Source organism: Kogia breviceps, chromosome 3 (assembly GCF_026419965.1).
Source record: "Kogia breviceps isolate mKogBre1 chromosome 3, mKogBre1 haplotype 1, whole genome shotgun sequence".
Classification (NCBI taxonomy): Eukaryota; Metazoa; Chordata; class Mammalia; order Artiodactyla; family Physeteridae; genus Kogia; species Kogia breviceps.
In genome coordinates, this window is record NC_081312.1 from 93,623,703 (window position 1) to 93,650,596 (window position 26,894).

General features: G+C 36.3%; 1 protein-coding gene across 5 annotated transcripts in view; it reads right to left on the bottom strand.

The window, feature by feature from the left end:
- Positions 1–14,865: 14,865 nt before the first annotated feature.
- GABPB1 (GA binding protein transcription factor subunit beta 1) overlaps positions 14,866–26,894 on the bottom strand; it is a 67,169-nt gene continuing 55,140 nt past the window's right edge. For 2 of the 5 annotated variants that reach the window (XM_059057912.2, XM_059057910.2), the window contains exons 7-9: positions 23,910–24,095; positions 20,550–20,665; positions 14,866–16,369 (exon numbers count right to left, since the gene is read on the bottom strand). In XM_059057912.2, the coding sequence (XP_058913895.1) occupies positions 16,217–16,369; positions 20,550–20,665; positions 23,910–24,095 (455 nt within the window). In that variant the 3' untranslated portion in view covers positions 14,866–16,216. Of the gene's footprint in view, positions 16,370–20,501; positions 20,666–23,909; positions 24,096–26,894 lie in introns of those variants that run through there. The other 3 variants (XM_059057911.2, XM_059057913.2, XM_067029235.1) reach the window with 2 other exon arrangements.

Consider the following 26,894-nt stretch of genomic DNA (forward strand, 5'->3'; position numbering starts at 1 on the left):
GAGAACAGACTATTTGGTTTGTCTCCAATCTTCATCTTCCTTGTCCTCTGGGTGGAATTTGATGGTTACTCCTTCCAAGGCATCGCCCCTCCTGCTCCACCTGCCACCTCTGGCTGTTTGTCTCCTCCATCTGGCCCTTAAATGTGGGCATGCTTCAGGGGATTGCCCTCCTCTCATCTTTCTTCCTCGGTGGCCATATCCATTTCTATGACTTTAAATGCTACCAGGTGATATTCTTATAAGTATAAACCCTGTGTCCAATGTATATCATGAGGCCCTCCCAGTCTTCTGAGCTCCAAAACCTTACATCCAACTGCCTACCTGACAAACAAGCTTGCGTGGCTCTTAGGCACCTCAAACTTAACATGTTACAAAACCGAATTTTAGTCTTTCTCCAAAAATCTGCTTCTCGTTCAGCCTTCCCCACCTCAGTTTATTGTATCTCCATCCATCCAAGCATCCATCCATCTGTACAACAGAATATCATTCCATAATAAAAGGGAATGAAGTACTGACACAAGCTACAACATAGATAAACCTTGAAAACACCATGCTAAGTGAAAGAAGCCAGTCACAAAGGGCCACATATTATAGGATTCCATTTATATGAAATGTCCAGAATAGTCAAATTTGTAGAGACAGAAGGTAGATTACAAGCTACCAGAGTTTGACAGTTAAGGGGAACAGGGTTTGGGTTTTTTTGGTTTTGTATTGGAGGAGGGGATGGTAGTGATTAAAATGTTTTAAAATTATTGTGATGGTTACCAACTCTGAATATACTACTGAATATACTAAATGTATTGAATTGGACACTTTAAATGGGGGGGATTTACTATGACAAAGGAGACAAGAATATACAAGGGAGAAAACAGTCTCTCCAATAAGTTATCCTGGGAAAACTGGACAGCTACATGTAAAAGAATGAACTTAGAACATTCTCTTACACCATATATTAAAATAAACTCAGAATGCATTAAAGACCTACATAGGCAGGACACTCTCTGACATAAATTTTAGTCATATTTTTTTGGATCTGTCTCCCAAAACAAAGGAAATAAAAGGAAAAATAAACAAATGGAACCTAATTAAACTTAAAAGCTTTTGCACAGTACAGGAAACCATCAACAATATGAAAAGACAACCTGATGAATGGGAGAAAATATTTGCAAATGATTTGACCAGTAATGGGTTAATATCCAAAATATATAACTCAATATCAAAAAAGCCAAAAAATGGGTAGAAGACCTGAATAGACATTTTTCCAAAGAAGACATACAGACGGCCAAAAGGCACAGGAAAAGATGTTCAATATCATTAATTATCAGAGAAATGCAAATCAAAACAAAAATGCAGTATCACCTCACACCAGTCAGAATGGCTATCATCAAAAAGTCTACAAATTGGGCTTCCCTGGTGGCGCAGTGGTTAAGAATCCGCCTGTCAATGCAGGGAACACGGGTTCGAGCCCTGGTCCAAGAACATCCCACATGCCTCGGAGCAACTAAGCCCATGCACCACAACTACTGAGCCTGCGCTCTAGAGCCCATGCTCAACAACAAGAGAAGCCACCACAATGAGAAGCCCACGCAGAGTAAGGAAGGGTAGCCCCCGCTTACCACAACTAGAGAAAGCCCATGCGCAGAAACGAAGACCCAATGTAGCCAAAAATAAAAAATAAATAAAATTTTTAAAATAAAATAATAGATTCAGATTTTTCTCAATTTAAAAAAAAGTCTACAAATAATAAATGCTGGAGAGGGTGTGGAGAAAAGGGAACCCTCCTGCACTATTGGTGGGAATGTAAATTGGTGCAGCCACTATGAAAAATCATATGAAGTTTCCTTAAAAAACTAAAAGTAGAGCTACTGTATGATCCAGCAATCCCACTCCTGGGCATATATCCAGAAAAAAAGAAAACCCTAATTTAAAAAACTACATGTGCTCCAACGTTCATAGCAGCACTATTTGCAATAGCCAAGACATGGCAACAATCCAAATACCCATCAACAGACGACTGGTTTAAGAAGATGTGGTATATAGATACAATGGAATATTACTCAACCATAAAAAGAATGAAATATTGCCATTTGCAGCAACATGGATGGACCTAGAGAATATTACGCTTAGTGAAATGAGTCAGAGAAAGATAAATACTATATGACATCACTTACATGTAGAATCTAAAACATAAAGCAAACTAGTAAATATTAAAAAAAGAAAAGAAATAAATGGGAGGGTATAAGGTATGGCAATCTCAATAACACTCTTGATGAAGGAGAAGGAAAAGAGGAGGAGGAGGAGGGAGAGCAGGGGGAGGAGGAGGAGGAGGAGGGGGAGGAGGGGGGAGGAGGAGGAGGGGGAGAAGGAGGAGGGGGAGGAGGAAGAGGAGGAGAGGAATGCCCCAGGAACATAAGGTCTTTGGTGAAAAAATGTCCTAGTGGATCTGGACTCCACTTATATTGTCAATAGTATAAATCTTTCCTAGGAGCAAGAGTAGGAAAAATAGTAATATTGACAGTGATAATAGCTAACATTTATTGAGCACATGAAAACCAAGTTAGGAACTTTAGATGAAAAAGTATCAGTTATTTTCTCTTCAAGTGTTGCTCTGCTCCATTTTCTCCCTTTATTCTTCTGCAACTCCAATTGTTAAACTTTTTACCTTATCTCATATATATATTTATATATATTACATATTATGTAATATGTTATATAAATTATATTTTTATATTCTTTTCTTTGTTTTCCATCTTCTTTTCCCTCTGAGTTTCAGCTTGGAAATTATTCTCTGATGTATCTTTGATTTCTTTCTTTAGATGTTTCTAATATGATGATAAACCTGTTTATTGATTTCCTAATATCAGTTATTATATATTTTCCAGTTGTAGAATTTCCATTTGGTCTTTTTTTTTCACAATTCTTATCTTCAACAGAGGACACATCCAGATATATAAAGAACACCCATAAATCAATTTTAAAAGATAGTATACCCAATAGAAAAATAGATAACATATTTAAGTAGGTACTTCTTCAAAGAGGATATCTAAACAGTCAATAAATATGCAAAAGATGTTTAATCTCATTAGTCATCATGGATGCTACCACAAAACCCAGAATGGCTAAAATGAGAAAGACAGCAAATACCAAGAGCAATTGGCTCTCATACACTCTGGTGGGAGTATAAATTGAAATAATTATCCTGGAAAATATTCTTTCATAGTATCTTCCAGAGCTGAACATATTATATGTATATATATATATATATATATATATATATATATATATATATGCTATAACCCAGAAAGTTTACTTCTAGGTACTTAACCAACAAAAATACTTTTATATGATCAACATAAGACTGTGGAAGTATGCTCACAGAAGCAGTATTCCTAACAGGCAAACACTGGATTCAAATGTTCATCAATGCTACGGGTAAATACATCCAGAAAAAAAATAATAAGTTGCATCCAATCCTCACACCATGTATCTTGATAAATTCCAAAACAATTAGATTTAAATGTAAAAAATAAAAGCATAAAATTACATGAAACCATCACTATAATCATGGTAACAGACAGTTTCACAGGTGTATTCATATGTCCAAAGTCATCAAATTACATACATTAAATATGCACATTTTTTGGTATATCAATTATACCTCAATAAAGCTGTTTAAAAAATGACAATGAAAATTTCATGAAGAAAATTTAGGTGCTTTTCTGGTTAACTTCAGAGTGAAGAATATCTTTCTAACTATGGCTCAAAAGCCAGAAACTATAAATTCAACCATATTTTTAAAAAAACCCAGGGACTTCCCTGGAGGTCCAGTAGTTAAGACTCCGCACTTCCAATGCAGGGGGCACAGGTTCAATCCCAGGTCGGGGAACTAAGATCCTACATGCCAAGTGGCACAGCCAAAAATTTTTTTTTAAATTAAAAAAAAAACCATAAGGAAAGTCAAAAGACAATGACAAACTGAGGAAAATTATTTGCAAGTCACAGCACAAGGGCAAGAAGAAAAAGACTAGCACTCTGACAGAAAAAATGGGCGAAGACTGGTAAGAGAAATTAGCATAAAGGAAAACACAAAACCCATAACTGAGAAAATCAACTTAAATCTATACTCAACTACATATCAGAATAGCACACCCCCAGTTTGCTAATACAACCTGTGGGCAAGGCTGTAGGGAAACGGGTGCTCACATGGAAAGAGAGGTGGCAGGGCAATCTGGAAATATCTACCGAAACTGCAAATGTATACCGGCCTTTGACCCAGCTATTCCACTTCAGGATATCCTTGTACATGTGTGAAAAGACAAGTGTACAAGGTTCTTCTTTGCAGCCCAGTATGTAGTAGCAAAAGATTGAAAACAACACAACTGTCCATGTCTAGGAAACTAATTAAACTAAGGCACATGCACACAGTGCAACTCTACAAGAACAGTCTGCTCCAAGGGATGAGTAAAACAGCACGGTGCAGAACAGAGTGTACCACTTGTGAACAAAAAGCAGGGGGAAAATGAGAATGCAGACTATAATTGCTTTTATGTGCCCCACACCCCATGCAAAAAAAAAGAAAACATTGGAATTATTAGTAAGCAATTAATAATGGTAGTTACCTAGAACAGGAATTGAGCAGATGGGCCCAGAGGTGGGAGGAGGACTTTTCACAGGTACCATTTATAACTTTACTTTTTGCTGTATTTATTTATTTACTTACTCATTTAATGAGCATTTACTACCTATTAAAATTAAACTAAATAATTTTTTTTATTTATTTACCTTATTTATTTATTTATTTGTGGTACGCGGGCCTCTCACTGCTGTGGCCTCTCCCATTACGGAGCACAGACTCCGGACGTGCAGGCTCAGTGGCCATGGCTCAGGGTCCCAGCCTCTTCGAGGCATGTGGGATCTTCCCGGACCAGGGCACGAACCCGTGTCCCCTGCATCGGCAGGCGGATTTTCAACCACTGCACCACCAGGGAAGCCCTATTTATTTATTTTTGACTGCATTGGCTTTTCGTCGCTGCATGCGGGCTTTCTCTACCTGTGGCAAGCCGGGGCTACTCTTCCTTGCAGTGCGCAGGCTTCTAATTGCGGTGGCTTCTCTTGTTGCGGAGCATGGGCTCTAGGCACATGGGCTTCAGTAGTTGCGGCACGTGGGCTCAGCAGTTGTAGCTCGTGGGCTCTAGAGCACAGGCTCAGTAGTTGTGGCGCACAGGCTTAGTTGCTTCGCGGCATGTGGGATCTTCCCGGACCAGGACTCGAACCCATGTCCCCTGCATTGGCAGATGGATTCGTAACCACTGAGCCACCAGGGAAGCCCCAAACTAAATAATTTTTTAAATAATAAAATTATAATGAAATTTAACCCTCTTAAAATGGCCTTCAAGACCTTGCATGACTTGCCTTTTTCGCTGAGCTTCTCCCTCACTCACACCCCCTACTCCCTTCTGCCACAGCCTCAGGATCTCCTTTTAGCTTCTCAAATAGCTCAATTTACTCTCAATTTATTTCCCACCTCATGGGCTGCTTGCCTAAAAGGTGCAAATCAAAATTCAGCTTAACAGCTCTCGTCAGAGGCAATAATGATGAGGCTGGGCATCAGGATCGTCTCTGTGGATCTTCCCGTTGATTCCTTTTCGCAAAGGAAGAACAAAACATTCCCGGTAGTTTGTTCAGATGACACTTGGCAAAGTCTGGAGACATTTATCGTTTTTAAAGCAGAGGAGGGAGGTGTGATTGGCATCTACTGCGTAGAGGCCAGGGATGCTGCTAAACACCCTACAATGCACAGGACAGCCCACAACAAAGAACTACTCAGCCTAAAATGTCAAGAGTGTCAAGGTTGAGAAACCCTTGTCTCTTTGAAAAAAAAATAAAGGAAAAGAGCTAGGGTTAATTTCTGACACTCATTACTTGGGGAAGTTTTTTTATCTCCCTCATTTCCCTGTCTGTAATATAGACACAATTAGCATTATTTCATTTTTTTTAAACTTCATCTAGCAAAATTAGGAGCTCTGATACAAAAGGAGGAGAATGTAAAACACCTCACCATCCAGAGAACCAGAGCTGATTCTCACCCATTCATTCAACAGGTATTTGTCAGGGACCTTCCTTGTGTCTGGCACTCTTGTGAATGCTGAGGACGTCACGGTGAACTCCTCACGGAGCTTACAATCTGGTGGGACAGAGAGAAAATAAACAAAGGAAACACATAATATGTCAGAAGTTATAAGTGCAAGGAGAAAAAAAAAAAGAAAGAAAGCCAGGGAAGGGGTAAAAAGGGTGTAAGACAGGATAAGTCAGAAAAGATCTCCCAGAAAAGGAGACACTTGAACAAAAGTCTGAAGGAGGTGAAAGAAGGGACCTTAGGTATATCTGGACAAAAAATGCTCTAGGTAGAGGGAATGGTACATGCAAGGTGGTACGATGAGAGTGAGCCTCTTGTGTCTGAGGAACAGCTAGGAGGACACTTAGCTTGGAGTTCAGTGATGGAGCCAGAGACTAGGAGGAAATGGGGTCAGAAAAGTAATGGGAGGAGGTGGGTCAGATCAGGGAGGGCCTCTCTAGTCATTATATGTACTTCACCTTTCTTTGAGCAGGAGAGGAAAACGTGAAAGTATCTGAGCAGAGGAGTGACATGAGCCAGCTTCATTCTTGAAAGAGTCACTGTGGCTGTTGTGTTGGGAGTTGATTTGGGGGAACAAGGAGTCAGGCAGACCAGATAGGAAGCAATTATAATTATCTAGAGAAGAGATGATCGTGGTACTAATGGACCAGTGTGACGTGATCTGACTATAGATATATTTTGAAAGTAAGACAAATAAGATTTGCTCATGGTTTCGCAGATGTGGGATATGAAAGAAAGAAAAGAGTCAAGGGTGACTTCAAAGTTTGGAGCTGAGAAACAGGAAGTAGAGAGGAGTTCAGTTTTGAGCACGTCAAGTTTGAGACGTGTATTAGAAGTGTCAGTGGGACTATCAAGGGAGTAGTTAGATGAGTCTGGAGTTCATGAAGAAAGCCTGGGCTGCAGATACAAATTTGGCAGTCATCAGCCTACAGATATTTAAAACCTTGAAACTGGATGAGATCATCAAGCAAGTGAATATTCAGATAGAAATACAAGGATGTTGTGTCACGTAGCCTTCCAAATACTTTTGTATTTAGAGTTCTCACACTTTATTCTCCACTCCTGCCCACTCATACTCCCAGTTTTCCTCCCCATCTCATCTCACCTGCCATACTCATACTCACATTGTATGCCTACTTGTAACTCCCTCCTTGTAACTTGGTGTATAGACTCGTCACGCACACACACCTCACACTTAGACATGTAACATAAAATTTTTGAACATATAATCATACTGCATTCAAGGAAAAGAATATGTTTAACATTTTAATGGTTGTATAATATTCTATCACGTGCATATACAGCAATCTTCAACCAATCCTGTATTTGGACAATTAAGTTTTGGGGTTTTTGCTTGTTTGTTACTATTAATAAGAATGAGGTAGAACAATTTTTCCCCTTAGATATTTCCTTAAAATAAATTTCTAGAAGTAGAATTGCTAAGTAAAAGTTTTGGTCGGTTTTACAAAATGCCTTCCAGAAAGATAGAGTAAGTGTATCAGTGTTTCTCCATCTCTCCACACGTAGGGACAGTGACTTCTGTTCTTTTAGATGTGAGCAAATTATATAAAATAAAACTAAAAGTTGTAGTAACAATTCTTCTTTTATACAATTTGCTGTTTGGAATGTTTTATTAAATTCTGCTTAAGAGAACTGAGATGTGAAGTCTTCCACATTTGGTCCATCCTTCCTGCTTATAGCTGAATTTAGCAAAAAAAGAAGTTAATGGTGTGTGCCTGAAAGCCAGGCAACAACAGAAATAAAAGCCTGGAACTCCAACTTCACTGAGAAACTCCACAAAGAAGTATTATGCTTGTCTGATTAACGGGGGGAGTGTGAACTTCAAATGAAGTGGTGCAACTGTCACTAAGGAAACAAGAGATTTTACTGGAAACAGAGGGATTACTAGGACTTAAGACAGGGAGCTGTGCCCTCCAAGGAACTGCTTAGAACTGAGGAATTGGTTTCATTTTCAAGCATGCATTGAAAGGGGATTTTTGTGCCCATTGTAATGGTATTTTGCCCTCTGAAAAAGCACTGGGTACAGATGTGATACAGATGTAGGCTAGGGTTAGTCTACAAGAGGCTACATGATAGGAGGGAAAAGGAAGTCCAACTTCCTCCAGGGAGCAACCAGCTGTACAAAGAGCAATCAGGCTTAGCTCCTCACTTAGGAAGGTAGCATAAGGATGGAGTTGACAAATACTGCCTTAGGACAGCAGAAAATCACACCTTTTTGTCCAGAGGGAGAGGGTGGGGCTGGGATGACTGACAGTCTTTTATATACCTTCAATAGTTTCTATCTCTTCTACATATTTCTTCAAAATATACTTAGCAAATGTTTACTATGTACTGACCACTGTACCTTGCACTTTTAATACACACAATTAGATTCAATCTTCACAACCTAGTGAAAGCCATCTTCTTTCTCATCCTTGAGAAACTTAGTCTCAAGGAAATTGAAACAATTGGCTAAAATTACACAAAATAATAATTGAAGGGGCCAGGATTTGAACCCAGGATTATCTGATTCAATACCCATGTTCTTTCCATCACACCAGGCTGCTTCTCTCAACTTTGGTATCTACAGACCTCTAGGATAAGGGGCTAGTGGAATTTTAATTTTTGGAGGCTCTGCTAAATGCTTCTGAACACTTTAGTACACATCATGTGCAATAATCCAAACACTCATTGTCCTTTCAAGTGTAATTTAAAACACACAACTATAAAATATCAAAAGAAAAACTTAGTGTAAGAATGGAAAAAAATTACAATAAGTAGTACATTACATCTTCTAAAAGTGGTTTAAGTGTGAAAATTACATCTTTCCCTCACTAATTATCTGGAAAAGCATATACTATAAAAAGGAGACAGTATTCAGCTAAAAGAGAAAAAGATTCAAGTTGTAAATTAAAATTCCATTCCACCTTTAATAGGCTCCTTGAGTGTTAGACCAATATAACACTTGAAATTCTAACTCAGCCTGGTATTGAGAGTTGCACATAATAGATACTCAGTAAACATGTACTAACTGAGACCATTAAAAAAATTTTTAAGTCAGACAGTGGGAGAAGATATTTACAACTCCTGCAACCAGCAAAAGATTAGTTTCCAGAAAAATATTAAACTTCAACAAATCAATAACTACCCAATAAAAAATAGGCCATGAACTAGAAATTCACAGAAGAATAAATGCTAATGGACCAGAAACAACAGGGAAAAAATGTTCAGCCTCACTAATAATAGGGAATTGCAAATAATGAGAACAATTTCATATCAATGTAGGCTGGCAAAAACAGTGTGATAATATCATGTGTTGGTGAGATGTGGGGAAATGAGAATTCTCATCACTATTCAGAGCCACTCTGGAAAGCAATTTGACAATGTCTGGTAAAATTGCCTACCCTCAATCTAACAATTCCATTTTCTGGGGAAACCTAGCACATGCATGCACGTAAGAAGATAAACATATGAGGATGTTCATTACATCACTATTTATAATAGCCAAAAATAGGAAGTGACATATCTATACATAGAACAAAGGATAAATACATATGGTATATTTATTTAATTTTATAAGTCAAAATGAATGATTAGATACTCAGATATGAATGTCTAAAATATTGATGAACTGAAAAACTCAATATGCAGAATGACACATGTATAAAATGATAACTTCAACAAAGTTTAAGAACCACAGAAACCTTACCCTATATTTATGAAATTTGGTATGCAGAAAAAGCATGAAAGTGTAGATAGAACAATACATTTCAACCTCAGGACAGTGGCTGTCTTTAGGAGAGAGGAATGAGATGAGAAAGGGAAAAAAAGGGACTTCAACTAAATCTGTAACATTCAATTTCTTAACAGAAAAGATTTGAAGCAAAGAAGGTAATTTTAAGATTTATTAAATTTGTAGAATACTCCCTAACACCATACACAAAAATAAACTCAAAATGGATTAAAGACCTAAATATAAGGCCAGGCATTATAAAACTCAGAGAAAACATAGGCAGAACATTCTATGACATCAATCACAGCAAGATTCTTTTTGACTCACCTCCTAGAGAAATGGAAATAAAAATGAAAATAAACAAATGGGACCTAATGAAACTTAAAAGCTTTTGCACAGCAAAGGAAACCATAAACAAGACGAAAAGACAACCCTCAGAATGGGAGAAAATATTTGCAAATGAAGCAACTGACAAAGGATTAATCTCCAAAATTTGCAAGCAGCTCATGCAGCTCAATAACAAAAAAAACAAACCACCCAATCCAAAAATGGGCAGAAGACCTAAATAGACATTTCTCCAAAGATATACAGATCGCCAACAAGCACATGAAAGGATGCTCAACATCACTAATCATTAGAGAAATGCAAATCAAAACTACAATGAGATATCACCTCACACCAGTCAGAATGGCCATCACCAAAAAATCTACAAACAATAAATGCTGGAGCGGGTGTGGAGAAAAGGGAACCCTCTTGCACTGTTGGTGGGAATGTAAATTGATACAGCCATTATGGAGAACAGTATGGAAGTTCCTTAAAAAACTAAAAATAGAACTACCATATGACCCAGCAATCCCACTACTGGGCATATACCCTGAGAATACCATAATTCAAAAAGAGTCATGTACCACAATGTTCACTGCAGCTCTATCTACAACAGCCAGGACATGGAAGAAGATGTGGCACATATATACAATGTAATATTACTCAGCCATAAAAAGAAACGAAATTGAGTTATTTGTAGTGAGGTGGATGGACCTAGAATCTGTCATACAGAGTGAAGTTAAGTCAGAAAGAGAAAAACAAATACCGCATGCTAACACATATATACGGAAACTAATAAAAAAAAAAAGGTCATGAAGAACCTAGGGCAAGACGGGAATAAAGACGCAGACTTGGGCTTCTCTGGTGGCGCAGTGGTTGAGAGTCCGCCTGCCGATGCAGGGGACACGGGTTCGTGCCCCAGTCCGGGAAGATCCCCCATGCCGCGGAGCGGCTGGGCCTGTGAGCCATGGCCGCTGAGCCTGCGCGTCCGGAGCCTGAGCTCCGCAACGGGAGAGGCCACAACAGTGAGAGGCCTGCGTACCGCAAAAAAAAAAAAAAAAAAAAAGACGCAGACTTACTAGATAATGGACTTGAGGACACGGGGAGGGGGAAGAGTAAGCTGGGACAAAGTGACAGAGTGGTAGTGTATATATGCACATATATACACTACCAAATGTAAAACAGATAGCTAGTGGGAAGCAGCCGCATAGCACAGGGAGATCAGCTCGGTGCTTTGTGACCACCTAGAGGGGTGGGAGGGAGACGCAAGACGGACCGGATACGGGGATATGTGTATATGTATAGCTTCACTTTGTTATAAAGCAGAAACTAACACACCATTGTACAGCAATTATACTCCAATAAAGATGTTAAAAAATTTATTAAATTTGAGTAGTAGGTACATGGATGTTTGTTAAATTATTCTCTATGCCCTTCTATATGTTTTGAAGTTTTCATTAAAACAACTGAGTATTAAATTGTATCTAACTAAAGTAGTAAACATTCTTAATATGCTTCAGTGTTTGATGCTGAGAGTCTATTATACTTGGCAGAAATGTTTGGAAGTAGAGTCAGTTCTCTGGCAGACTGAGAATTTTTTATAAAAAGAGACTACAGATTCATTTAAGTGTAAGCTTTCTTAATGTATCTTATTTTTCTATAGCAAAATATGCAAATACAATTTAAACTTTAAATAATTCTTGAGAGTTATAAGGATGGCAGGCAAAGGATAATTATGAAAAATAGTAATACAAAAAAATGAATGCTTTACTGACTTTTATCTGGCATGCAAGAAAAATATTTTCTTACAGAAAAACCAAGGAGACATTAAAATAATTCATAAAATTTGAAATTATAATCCATGTAATTAATAGTAAGACTGTAATTGCATATATTTATATATGTAGAAAACATTACATATCAGCCATGCACATGAGATCTAAACTGTTCAAATGAAAATTTGAGTAAGCAATTAATAAAGCACAGTGGATAGAATCACAGAGATCAGGTCAAAGTTTTTCCAGGAAGAAAACAGTTTTGGAGAGAATTACAATACTTATCTAGAAATGAAGAGCCCCAAGAACTATATCTAAATTATATTCACTACTTGATTACCATTAATGTGAAATATTTTTAAAGGATCTCAGGGTATCAAAATGATGTAAAAAACTGTAAGACTATCTATATATTTGGAAAATACTTTTAATAAGTCACAAAAATAAGCATATCAAAATTTTGACTTGGAACCAGAAGCGTATTTTCCATCATAAATTACACAAAGTAATCTGAGAATGAATTCAAAGAGCTTACGTCAAACTGAGTCCATGTGCATTGAGATGTTCTCACCTAACATAGAGAAAGCAAATAGCAAACATCATTCAAAACTACGAGACTAGTTATCTATAATGAAATCCAAGTACAGTAAATATGACTTAATAAAATAACAAATATATTAGTTAGTTCATTCCTAAGTTGATCTGACATGATGGAAGGAGATATTTACTCAATAGAAGCTAGGTGAATAGAATTTTTTTTTTTCTATTTGCTATATAAGCCTGAGTCCTAATGCCTTGGGAACCCATCCATATGGATATAAAGGTCCCTACAATTGTTTTGTGATTTTATCTGAAAAGGGTCTTCTTGATACATTTTGTCAGCTCTCAAGATCTTTCTGGTATTAAGACACAAAGAAACTTTACAGATTTCATCTGGAAGAAACTTTGTACAGAGTAATACAAAAAATTAGTCATATCAGCATAAAGCAACCATGAATGTCTATCAACTCATCAGTTCCTGTTATGGGCAAGGGTTTCTTCTGATTTTCAATAAATAGCAACATAAATGACCATGTTGAAGAAACATACTGGCATAGATTTTCATTAGCAATATGTTTTGGACAAACATTTTGTATACAGACCTTTTTGTTAAAAACAAGTATAGTCCAAATTATATTTCACATTTATTTCCTTCTCTCTTGTTATTTTGAATGTCACAGAAGAAAGCTCTCCAACTCCCAACCCTCCACCATCATAAACAAATAAAGCAATCCGGTGGTAGAGTAAAAGAAAAACTACCTGCTGTTGATATCAGGAAATATTGACATAAAAAAATAACTTCTGGGCTTCCCTGGTGGCGCAGTGGTTGGGAGTCCGCCTGCCGATGCAGGGGACACGGGTTCGTGCCCCGGTCCGGAAAGATCCCACATGCCGCGGAGCGGCTGGGCCCGTGAACCATGGCCGCCGAGCCTGCGCGTCCGGAGCCTGTGCTCCGCAACGGGAGAGACCACAGCAGTGAGAGGCCCGCGTACCGCAAAAAAAAAAGAAGCCAGTAAAAATAAATGACAACACAAGCCCTTTGGGGAAGTAACTGAGACATAAATAAAGTAACAATAAATGAAAATTAGTTGAGAAGCAGAGTCTCTGCAGATACCAGTCGTCAGATGAGGCTTTCTGAAATCATCACAGACCCAACCTAGAATTTGTAACCCCAGAGTTCTAGCGACTGTACACAGTGAAGTTTTAAAATCTTAAACAAGTAATTAGGCAATCAAGACACCTAATGAACTCAGTGTCTAGACAGTACAAAACCAGTACTATTCCAGATGCACAGAACAGAAACTAATTCATTACAAGGAATTAATTCATTAGGCCCTAACATTTAGGGCATTAGAGCTTGATTCTCTTGCAGAACCCTGGTTGAGAAGGGTTGCTCAAGGTGTTTGTTCATTTAAAATCAGTATCTCATTCCCTTCATGAATATACAAACAGAAACATCCTTAACCGAATACAAAAATTAATACCCCTATGCATTTCTGTTTACCACACAAATATTGAAATAAAGGAAAGTATGGACTGTTTTCAAAAAAAATAAAATAAATGTGTTTGTTCACACACAAGTGGAAATAATTAGCCATCAATGTGGCAACCTGATGACCTTTAACTATGAATCCATCATTATGTACTGGAAACACATTAAGTGTGGATTTCTGAAAACTTTCATTATTATTTTATTCTGTCAGTTCTTTTAATCTTCTGCCCATAACACCATTGAGAATAAGTAGAATGCAAAGCTTTCCCAGCCCACCTCAAAACGGAAGCTAAAAAGAAAGAGAAAAGAAAAAGCAAATGCTTTTTTTAGTTATAAATTCTTGTTTAAGTTCTGATTTCATAGTACAGTGAATCAGGTGTAGATTAAGGAATTAAACAAGTTCAACATAACAGACTCTGAAAAAGGTGGACTTCCCCCAAAGACATTTCAATATCTACCTGATACTATCATACACTTAATTCCTCTTAAGTATCAATTATTTTCTCCCATCTAGTTTCCAACACTTTCTCAAGGATCTTCAGGGCCAATCTGGTCTTGGAAGCAAAACTATACAGTGGGGTGAACATGCTGCCCCTGCTCCACTCTATGACACTGCATACCTTAGGGCACCCTTCCTAAAATAACAAATCCATAAATGCACTAACGCACTAAAAAAGAGACACAGAAGAGCAGCTTCATGCAACTGAAAATATGACTTGGCATTTGTAAAACCCAGTTTTAGATACTTTTAAGACTGTGTGAAGAATTTATAATATTTTCAAATGTGGAATATGGCACTAATACACAGAACAAACTTTTTAATGTGTGAATAAAATGTGGTCAAAATATAAGTCTACACTGAACGTATGTGGAAAAGATATTTAATTGTAAAATAGAAAAGTAGGGCAGAGTACAGTTTTAAGGGTAATTGCTTCTTTATACAGTATATGTAATCTAGAAGGGTCGCAGGGTTAAACATTTTCATAAAGCAATAAAACATTAAAAAATAAAACAAGAAAAAGGACTTGAAGTTATGTTTACAAAAAAGAAGGAACACTATGTCAGAGTTTAATGTCCATACATTGTGGAATTGAACAATATTGTGATGAAAGCCAGTCACAGCACAGACATACAGCTTTCACAGGGAAAGTAAAAGTTACGTTAGACATATCTATAGCATCACCGTAGTACAAAAAGTTCCTGTTCTACATACAAAAGCAATTTTTTTCCATAAGAAAAATTTCCTGGGGGGGGAAATGAGTCCATGAAATATTTCAGAAACCCATATGCTTTGAGTTTTCTGAAAACATTATCTTAAAATCCAGTGCCTTAAAGTGCTTTCATGTGGAAATCATGATGGAAGGCACAGAATAGTTTCACGTCCCCACTATGAAATTTTCAAAAAAGCATAGATTTTGCAGTTTGCAAATTCAAGGTATCTTGTAAGCTGCTCCTTCCAAGAACATTGTCGTTCCAATAAAACCAGCTGCTAGCTTACTTAGTTTCAATGACCTATAGAATAAAAGGGTTTCTTTCTTTCCTAGTAACTTTCATCATCTTTGTGGGAAAAATACCGATGCAAGTGATACATTTTGAAATTATAAAACATGCAGAATATGTACAAACGAAAGTTTTAAAAATATTTGCTTCATATACATGTAAATCTACTTGGGTATAGCTGAAATTGAACAAATATAAAAATTTGCTTTCTAAAAAATGTTTTCAGAGAATCTGAGACAACTTAAAGCTGTACAAGATTTCCTGGGAGAAATCTTCTCTTGATATAGAAGTTTATACCTACAGGAGCAATTCCAGCATCAGTCCACCACATAATTATTACACAACATTTGGTCTAATCAACAACGATCACCCTTAAAACTGTTCTGTTTCTGAGAAATTAAGGTTTGTACTAAAATCAAAAAGAATTCACAAAAAACAGTGGCTTATTGTGTTTTGGGATCTTTTCAACAATCTTTATCAACTCATTTGGAACTGTAAAAAAAAAACTATTTACAGAATTCAGTTTTAAATACATTTCACAACTTCTAAAGTAAAGTTTTATGTTACAAGAATTCAGAGCTCATGGCTTAAGTCCAATTATCAAGCTGCAGTCTCTTTTATTATCCTGTCTTCCCATGACTGCACCTTACTGGGTGCAGTTCAAGACTGTATTCTTTCTTGACCAAAAGTAAACTCAAACTATATGTTCATTTCAATTAAACAGCTTCTTTATTAGTCTGAAGACGAGTCATAGCTTCTAATTTCTGTCTGTAGGCCTCTGCTTCCTGTTCTTTCTTTAGAAGTTGCTGTCGATATTTTTGTGCTTCTCGATTAGCTTCATCCAGCTGTTTCTGAAGAGCTTCTCTCTCCTAATTTAAAAAAAAAGTATTTTTTCAATTGTTGCACAAATACAATAACACATACAAGCATGCATCTTTCAAATAAAAAAATTTGTAGTAGCTAAAAATAGCCACGTATTGGTATTTTTGAGGCATCTTGCCTTTTTCACCAATTCCCTTATAATTAAAGTCCTAATTTCGAGCTCCACACTACGAGATACAGATTAGTTTCTGACCTCAAGGAAATTATTTTCTAATTAGAAATAAGACTAACATAATGAACCCAAATTGGGTACCTGTACTTTTATACATACTACAAAAACTTGTGAAGAACTTTAACAGGGAAATATAACACCATACCTCTTCACACCTTTATCTGTGATGTTAAAAAGCTACTAATTATTTAAAAAAATAATATTTATTGAGCACCCATTATATATATATAAACAAGATGATTTCCAATAACATGTCTCTAAGATAGACATTATGCCCATTGTACAGATGAGGAAAATGATGCTCAGAGACAATGTAGCTTTCTCGTGGTAATACAATAAGGAGTCAGGGTTATGAGGTTCTAATATTACTGCTTTAAAACTATCTTTCCTGGGACTTCCGTGGTGGCACAGTGGTTAAGAATCCGCCTGCCAATGCAGGGGACACGGGTTCAAGCCCTGGTCCAGGAAGATCCCACATGCCATGGAGCACCTAAGCCTATGCACCACAACTACCGAGCCTGCGCTCTATAGAGCCCACGACCCACAACTACTGAACCCTTGTGCCACAACTACTGAAGCCCGCACTCCTAGAGCCTGCACTCCACAACAAGAGAAGCCACCGTAATGGGACGCCTGCACACCGCAACGAGTAGCCCCCACTCACTGCAACTAGAGAAAGCTCGCACGCAGCAACGAAGACTCAACACAGCCAAAAATAAATAAATAAATACATTTTTATTTAAAAAATAATAAATAAAACTATCTTTCCCTATGATAGCAAGCAAGATTCCTCATCTTTAAAATGAAGAGTGCTGGCCTAGATTAATGCTTCCTAAATTGTACCATCTTACAAATCAATAAAATACGAATTTCTCTACTGTGATTCATTATATTATATGCTGTAAAATCTATGTATTAAATTCCTAAATAAATTGAGAGGAAAAACACAAATCTGGTCCAATGTAAGTGGTATTCTTTCTCCTCTCCTCACTCTGCCCCAATATGGTTGCCTAAGGGAAAACACTTCAAAGATTCCTTTCCCATACCTCTAGTAAGCACATGGACAAAAACTCAACTTGCCCAGGTCCAAGCTCAACCTCATTACAGAAGCCCAGGCCTTCTGCTTGGCGTGGGGGCTGAGGGTAGGACTACTAATGACAAAAAGAGGCCAGGTTCACACTGGACAAGACACTTAAAAGAGAGAACTGAAGGTAAAGGCGAGGGGTAAGCAGCTTGCTGGGAAAGAGGATGCTGTGGTCTCTTCCACTGCCTCCTAGACCCTTGTCCATTGTAAACACCAAAAGATTCCCTACCCTCCACTATTCACATGGTCCACAAGGAGGAACATGGATAATACTCCTGTCTTTCTGTGATCCCACTACCTTCCCCATGCTGGGAATGAAGCTAGAGCTAACGTTTATTTTTCCCATGGGTCCACCAAATGTGAGAGTGATTGATTATATATATATATATATATATAAGGAATTCTATATCTATATCTATATATAATATAATAATAATGCTATTATTCTCCCCTTTTTACTGATGGGGAAGCCAAGCCTTGAAAGGCTAAATAACTTGACCAATCACACTCAGAAAATGATCATTCAAACCTAAATCGGCTTCCAGACTCATATTCTTGACCATTAAATGTTTTTCTTAAAAAGAGAGAAACTAGGCAGGGTGTATGATCCTGCTTTTATAAAGTTTTACTGAAATACAGCCGTACCTGCTCATTTCCAAATTGCCCGTGGCTGCTTTCCTACTACAACTGCAGAACTGAACGGCAAAACACACATTGTAGGATGTGTATAGGGTTTAGCAGCATCCCCAGCCTCTATCCACTAAATGTCAGTGGCATGTCCCTCATTGTGACAACCCGAAATGTATCCAGACATTGCCAAATGTCCCCTGGGGTCAAAATTGCTCCAGTTGAGAAGCACTGCTTTAGAGAAACTTTTTGGGTTAATGGCTAAGCAGTCACTTAGAAAGGAGTATAACAGTATACCCCCAAGATAACTCTATTGGTCACCTCAGAAAATAAAATCAAAAGAACTACTTATGTACTATAAGGAAATGATTACCTGGTTTTAGAAAACATTGGAGGTCTCTCTTCATTCTGTATCGCCCACCTCTACCATCTCTACTAACTATATGCTTCAAAGTCTCTCTGTAATAGCTCTAACATCGTGCAGCTTTGGCTTGAACATTTCCAGTGATGGAGAATAAGACTTCCATTACCAGAAAGCTCTAATTACTAAAATTAAGCTAAAACTAACTCGTGAAGTTCTTTATATCAAGCTAAAATTCCATCTCCTTGAAGTTCTAATCTCCTTGGTTCTAGTTAATTTATATACCTCAATTCATACTTTCTTGTTATTTGTGATTATTCTCCTTGGTCTCTGAAAGACTGTAAGAGTGGAATTAGGTTGATCTTTGATGAAAACAGCAATTCTCACTGGTTGTTAGGTAAATAAAGGTACAGCCTGCACATTCATCATTTTGAAAATGCTGAATTGCCATAAATCCACTATACTTCAATTAAAAGAAATGTTGAATTGAGTCAGTTTATGTTCAATTAAAAATTCAAGTAATTTTAAAATGTTTTATTAAATAGTTAAAGCAAAGTACATGACAAAATCTTTCTCACCTTATATGCCAGAAAAAAAGATCAACTGATTTATCAGTAAAAGACATTAAAGATTTTTAAATAATAAGTATACTGATACCACCATTCAATGAAATAAATGGTTAGTTTATAAAAACTTCAGTGTACTCAATATCACTTTAAATTTTGAAGAAATAAAACAACTCACCATCAATAATTAAAGTCATAATTTTATCAAACATTCTGGTTAAACCATGAATCAAATTCTTCTTAACTCAATAATATGTCCTTTGAGATGGTGGCCAAAGATGTACCAGTCTCACATGTAAACGAATTTGGGCAAGGATATTTTCTAATTGTCCTCAGTCAGAATTATGTTGCCTTTAGGTGGCATTTTTAAAAATCCTCTCTTTTCTATGATAACAAAGAATTCCTAAATATTCACCAACATTTACTATTCACACATATTAGATATTATGAATGTGTATATAATGAGTATGCTGACTTTTTCAACTCTCATAAAAAACCCAAAATACAGATATTGTTATCTTAAATTCCAGTTTGGGAGAAAATAAAACAGGAACTCAGAAAGGTAAGATAACTTGCCTCAAAGCTAATAGGGAGGGGCAAGAGGTGGGATTCAAATCCAACTCATTTAATTTCAAGTCCAATTCTTTACACTGCAGTTGCTCTTTCAAAGTTATTCAAGAATGATCTTATTTTCATTTGATATAAGTTAATATCAACTTTGGAAAACAACTATTTACAGTCATGTGAGAAAAAATTCTGTGAGGTAATAACTATGGTTTGGTTACACTTACAAACTAGTTTACAATTACAAACTAGTTTGGCAGAGGGAACAGAAGGTGAATCCTATCAAGTTAGTCTAAATTTAATTTCCTTAAGGGACTTAATAGTGAAATAAGCATTACGTATGGCTTTTTACAAAATAACTCAGCTGACAAACTTCAACATTCTTTAAGAGAATTTTCCAGCCCAAATAGGTATTTGCCTTTCACTTTTGAAAGAAAAAAATGTTTTTAGTCAATATATAGTGACGTTCCCTTTAGTGACTTGGGAGAATGATGTATGTAAATTTAATAGAAAATAAAGGATGCAGTACAAGAACAAAAGACATTCCAATGTTACCATGATGACAGACTTTGTTACAAACAAATTCTTTACTCATTCATTCATTCATTCAATATTTATTTATTGAAGGCTTGCTATATGGATAAGGCAAAATAATTAGACAAAAAAGTACTCATTCTATATCAAAACAATACTGTCAGTAATAAATATAAAAGACAAAAAAAAAAGAAAGAAAAGCAAATGGAATTTATTTTGGATGACTGCAGCAAAACACACCGGGTAAAAGACTCCTTACTTCTATTTCTGCAGACTCCACCCGGTTTTCAATTATTTCAATACATTGTCTCTTGGCTGGTGGTTCTTCACTTATAACAGTTTCTTCAGCAATGTCTGTTGCTGGTACTGTTAATACTAAAATGAAAAAATGTACACATTACTTCATTTACAGATAGGTTTAGAAGAATTAAAACTAGTCTTGAGATTGTTGATGCAACTCATCTAAAATAAATATATTCCCAAAACAATAATTTCAAAACACTGATTTGCTTTTTATGAGAAATGTCCATATTTGTCTTCAACTTCTTGTCTATTTACTGAAAACTACTTATTGTTTAAGGTACCTACTTATTTATTTTAATTTTATAGATAATACATTCATTGGCTCAAAATCAAAATAATACTTAACAAGCATATTTTGAGAGGTCTGACTTTACCCTTGCTAAAACAGATACTTTAACTGGTTGCTTATACATTGTTCTTGTGTTCATTTATGTAAAAACAAACATGAATATACATTCTCCTTTTTCTCCCTCTTACACAAAAGGTAGCATACATACAAAACATACATTCAAACATATATAAGATAGTTACATCATTCTGTGTCTGCTTTTTTCACTCCATATATCTAGGGTACCTTTCACCAACACAGAGAGCTTTCTTTCATTTAGCTGCATTATATTCCACTGTGAGGATACACAATTATGAACAATGTCTGTTTATAATCTTTGCTTGTTTTTCCACCAGGTTGTTAGACTGTCCCAATTTTTAGTATCTCTTTACATAAATGTAAATATACAGAGAGCGAGAGGCTCTCCTTGCTTTGCATACCAGTGCGGGAACATAAACATGACTGTGCAAGCTAAAACTATGCAAAACAATCTTAATCATCAATGGGAAAAATTACAACTGTCCTACAGTCTTTAATGTTTTCAAAACATTAAAAACTCTCCTACTGTCATTTATAAATGTAAACAAATGAAAAAATAGTAAAACTATTATTTATTTAGTACAATGTAATTAAAAACATTAGAAATATTGAGAATTAAAGTATTTCTTTTAACTCATACCACATTACATTACACTTATAAATTCACTCAAGAAGAACTGAGAATTATAGCTGTTTCACTGGACTATCTACATAGTCTATACATTCATTTGCCAGTTATAATTTTTAAATTATGAAAGCTTTAAAAGTTTATTTTAATATTCAATAGGTTCCTCTCATTGCTCTTCTTTTCCAGTTATCCTTATTCTTCTTCCCTCCTCCTCCATCAAAATAAACTTCAGAATCTGTTTGGCTATTCCAGAAAAAGACCTATTGGTCTTTGTTATGGCTTGAATTGTGTCCCCCTCAAAATTCAAATGTTTTAAGTCCTAACCCCCAGTACCTCAAAATGTATTTGGAGATAGGGCTTTTAAATAGGTTAAAAAGGTAAAATGAGATTTTGGTTTTATTTTTGACTGCGTTGGGTCTTTGTTGCTGTGCACAGACTTTCTCTAGCTGTGGCGAGTGGGGGCAACTCTTCGTTGCAGTGCACAGGCTTCTCTCATTGTGGTGGCTTCTCTTGCTGCAGAGCATGGGCTCTAGGCACGCAGGCTCTGGTAGTTGTGGCTTGTGGGCTCTAGAGCACAGGCTCAGTAGTTTTGGTGCATGGGCTTAGTTGCTCCATGGCATGTGGGATCTTCCCCGACCAGGGGTCGAACCCATGTCCCTTGCATTGGCAGGCAGATTCTTAACCACTGTGCCACAAGGGAAGTCCAAAATGAGGTCATTTAAGTGGGTCCTAATCCAATATGACTGGTGTCCTTATAAGAGGTTAGGTCGCAGACAATACACACAGACTGAAGGATGACTATATAAGGACACAGCAAGAAGGCGGCCATTTGCAAGCCAAGGATAAAGGCCTCAGAAGAAACCAAACCTGCCAACACCTTGATCTTGGACTTCCACCTTCCAGCACTGTGAGAAGATAAACTTCTGTTAAGTCACCCAGTCTGTGGTAGTTTGCTATGGCAGCCCTAGCAAACTAATACAGTCTTTTTTTCCTGTCTCATTACATTTATAAATTAACTCAGGAAGAATTGAGAGCTTTATAATAGTGAGCCATCCTATCCAAAAACATGAGTTTCTTTCCATTTGTTCATCAATGAGATTAGACTGTGTGTATAATGCCAGGTTTTTGAAACAATGTTATATCTGCTTAAAACAAATACCTTGAAAGTTTCTTCTTTTCTATATAATTAGAATTAGTTCTTTAAAGCTTTGTGAAAGTACCTGGGCTTGATCCAAATCTTGGACCACCAGCAGGAGATTTCTGAATAGTGGTGAGAAAAGCCTCCCAGGCTCCACAGGTCAAGGGTTTCCTCCTCCACTGCTATGGCAACAAAATCGTTCTTTGAGACCTGGTCTCTCTGCAGGGCCATACCTCCACTATCACTCTAAACCAAACCTGGTTTAGGAGAACTTGTACCTCCAGCCCTTCCCTTCCCTAATACCTTCACAGGCCATGAAGAGGCTTGGTCTCTGCAATTCTAGTTGTTTTCTAAAAGGTTATGTGTGCACATACTTTTTTTTGGTAGGGGGGGTACGGAGTACTGGGTACAGGGTGATACTTGTTCAGATAGGAACTTTCTGCACCTTCTCTTTCTGCTTCTTCCAGCTTTCATGCTCTAGTCTATCTTAATCCTACTTGCAGCACTTCCTACTCAGATTGGGCCCTCTCTTACTGGAAGTATATATTTATTGCTGATTTCTGAGCTCAACCTCTTTTCTTGATGCACGACTGGGGGTTTCCCTGAGGGTTCTACTGCCCTGGCTTAGATCTTAAGATGTTCTTTGGCAAGCACTTAAAATATGGAATTTTGTGGTTTTCTCAGTCTTTTAGTTTCACTAAACATGAAACTGGGGCTTATGTTTCATCTATCTTATTACTACTCTCTTATTACTCAAAAGGAAAAAATTGGGACAATTATCAACAAAGCTGCTAAAAGTTGTCACTATGTTCCTACCATAACTCCTAAGTCCAACTTCTTTTTAAGTAGCTTTTTTCACATGGTGTTTTTAAAAGCCCGTATGATATCTGAATTGTATTAAATGGCTTAGGAAAGTATTGTCCAATACTGATTTTGAATTATTTATTTAAGCTCATTTTCCAACCAGAATACTTTGGGGCCAATTCCTCTTTCTACCTAGTATACACTCAGAAAGCAAGCTAATTTTAACAGTAGCCTAAGCAAATAAAACTAGGCAATTAAGTCTGCTGCAAAAGGTTATAAAAACAAAATTTAAGGCAAAAATAAATGCTTTGAAAAACATGTCACAATTTCCTGAGGATTAAGAATAAATACAAATTTTATGGAAATGCCTTCTACCAACCTTGTTGTCCATCTGGCATAGTCACAATGATGGGCTGACCTATTCCGCTGGTTGGAATGGAGTGCAAATTTCCAAGCTGAATTCCATCTGTAACTATTGTGATGACTTGCTGACCCCCTGAACTAACTACTTGCTGAATTGCACCATCCACAGATTCTGCAGTAACTACTTCCTCCGTAGCCACTACTGGAAAAAAATATATATATGTAAAAATCAGTGAACATATATAAAAGTATGAACAGAAGTTTATTTTTGCTCTGCTACCTTTGCTGTCCTTACTTCTTTCTTATACAGAAAAGCTTTTACATGGTTTTTAAATTCAGTCTCCAGTGGTGTTGTATATACCTATGTAAACAGTTGACTACAAGTCCCACGATTTACAATAAGTGAGTTCCAACTATCTATGCATGCACATGTTTAAATAAACTATCTTCATTTAGTTCTATGAGGTTCGAAATTTAGAAGCTCTCCTAAGGTCACAGATATGACAAAGGTTATGCCAGCTTAATAAGATTCCACAATCCAAAAAAGAAAATATTGTATGTGGTTATACTCCATTCAAATTTACATATATGAGTTGATATACATTTCCTATCCAGCAAAACATGGAAATTTGTATTCTTCAAGTAGAGAGAATAAACAGTATTCCCTTTTTGGATTGTGTGATCAAGGGCTGCCTTCATAATAAGTGGCAAATAGATCTGGTACTGTAGGCTATGAAAAAATATATTAACATTTACATAAATAAAATTCAAAACTATGTTCTCAATGTTTTATGAAAGGTTCAGAGAGGATTCTGGCAGCTGAACACAGCACTCGAGGTCTTGCCTAGGTAAAGAAATTGCCAAAATCCTTTCCCACAAGCAATCCTATGTCCAACTACTGATCCCAAAACACTACACATAGCAGCTTTACTCATAATAGTCAAAAACTTGAAACAAATCAGATATCTGTCAAAAGTAGAAAGAATAAATAAACTGTGGTAGATTCATGCACTGGAATACTACACAGCAATTAAAGTGACTCCTGATGTGATGCAATAGGAGATTACAAAATATCTCTGTGTTCTTACTGGAAATGTTTGACCTGAATCTAATTATTAAGAAACAAATGAATCCAGATGTGAGTGAGCCTGCAGACAACTGTCTTAAACTCTACAAAGTTTTCAGTGTCATAAAGAACAAGTGAGGCAGTAGGACTGTCCTAGATTGGGGGAGACTAAAGAGACATAATAATCGAATACAGTGTGTGAACTTTGACTGGATCCTGGGTGAAAACAAACAAATAGTTATAAAGGACATTTTGGGGATAATTGAGGAAACTTGAATATGGACCATATGCCAGATAATATTACTAAATTAATGTTGATGTTTTTAAGAAACATAAAAGAACTGTGAATATGTAGGAAGCTGTCCCTGTTCTTGGTAGATACATGCTGAAGAATTTAAGGATGAAGTGTCATGATGTCTGTAGCCTACTTTCAGATAATTTGGCAAAATAAAAGTGTGTGTCTGTGTTTGTGTGTGTGTGAACATGCAGGTGTGGCAAGATGTTAACAGGTGGTGAAATACAGATGCAAGGTATAAAGTTCATTCTCCAATTTTTCTATGGGTTTTAAAAACTATCAACATTTAAAAATGTTTTAATGTAACTAATTCTGAAAAAAGAAATGACAAAAAAACTATTTCTAAATGGTATGGTTTTTTGAAATGTGCTATTTGAGGCAACACTTTACCAAAAGTGTAATGAAATAAAATCATTCTCTCCTGAAGTCACGCTACCCTTCAGATACACAGTTACTCTGAAACACACTAAGTTGTTACCAAATTCCAGCAGAATGTCATGGATATCAATGACCAAGGGATTCACTAAATACAGAGATGACCTAATTAAACAAACTCCTTTTTAAATAAAAGTCAAGATAAGTACTGGGACCCTAGTTTTCAAGGATGAACTCATGGTAACAGGCCTGGCTGCAACCCTGTTACTGTGTTATTTGGGTAATCAAGGGTCACAATACAAACCACAGATGATATTCAAAATGCAAAACCTTTATGTTTTGAGTTCTCTCATTTTTGTTTGTCTTAAACCATAATTAGGCTTTATCACCAAGCACTTAAGAAAATTTCAGGAAGATAATTATAAAATGAAATGTAGGGCATAAAACAGTAATGTATTCAACAGAACAACTACTGAGGTTTTCAAAGACATTAACTATTGCTTTGATCTTTTAAAAAATATCCATATAAAAAATTTTCACTATAGTTGAATGTTAACTATAAGTAGCAAATATTTTTAAAAACATAATCATATGTAAGAAATTTTTGAGATCACATATAATCAAGGCACAACTCAAGAACTTTCATCTTTGCACTATTTGCAATGACTGTCATTAAGATAAGAGAGTTCTTGCCTTTCATCTAAAAAGCTTTCTTTTTAAGTAGTGCTATGGTAAGGAATTTAAGAAAAAATTATAAGGAAACCAATTATGTAAGAAAACAAAGAACCCCCTCAGTAATCCTAAAAACAACCCAGCAGTGAAATGTTGAAACATGTAAGAATAAAACAGAAAGCCTAAAAACTTTAAAAAGAATGTTATTTAAAAAAATATACATAGAGATATATCCAAATATAAAACCCCCAGATAAAAAAATAACTAATAAATATTCATTGGTCTAATTTAAAAGTCAAGTTGTAATATACAAAGAGCCTAGATAATCTACAGCATCTCTGAAAATGTTTGAGACCTCTTGTTCAACATGACTTTTGAATTTTAATGCCATAAAAGTCAACTAAGACAAGGAAAAAACTGTCTTTGAGATGTTACTATAAGATTGAAAATTCTATATGCATATAAATATTTCAATAAAATAGAAACTATGCTTACTGAAGAAAAAAATAACATTTCAAAAGTAGGACTGCCTGCAATTGAACCTGAAATTTTTTTTAAAAAGGCAAAAACAAAACAGTCTTATGAAGCCCAGT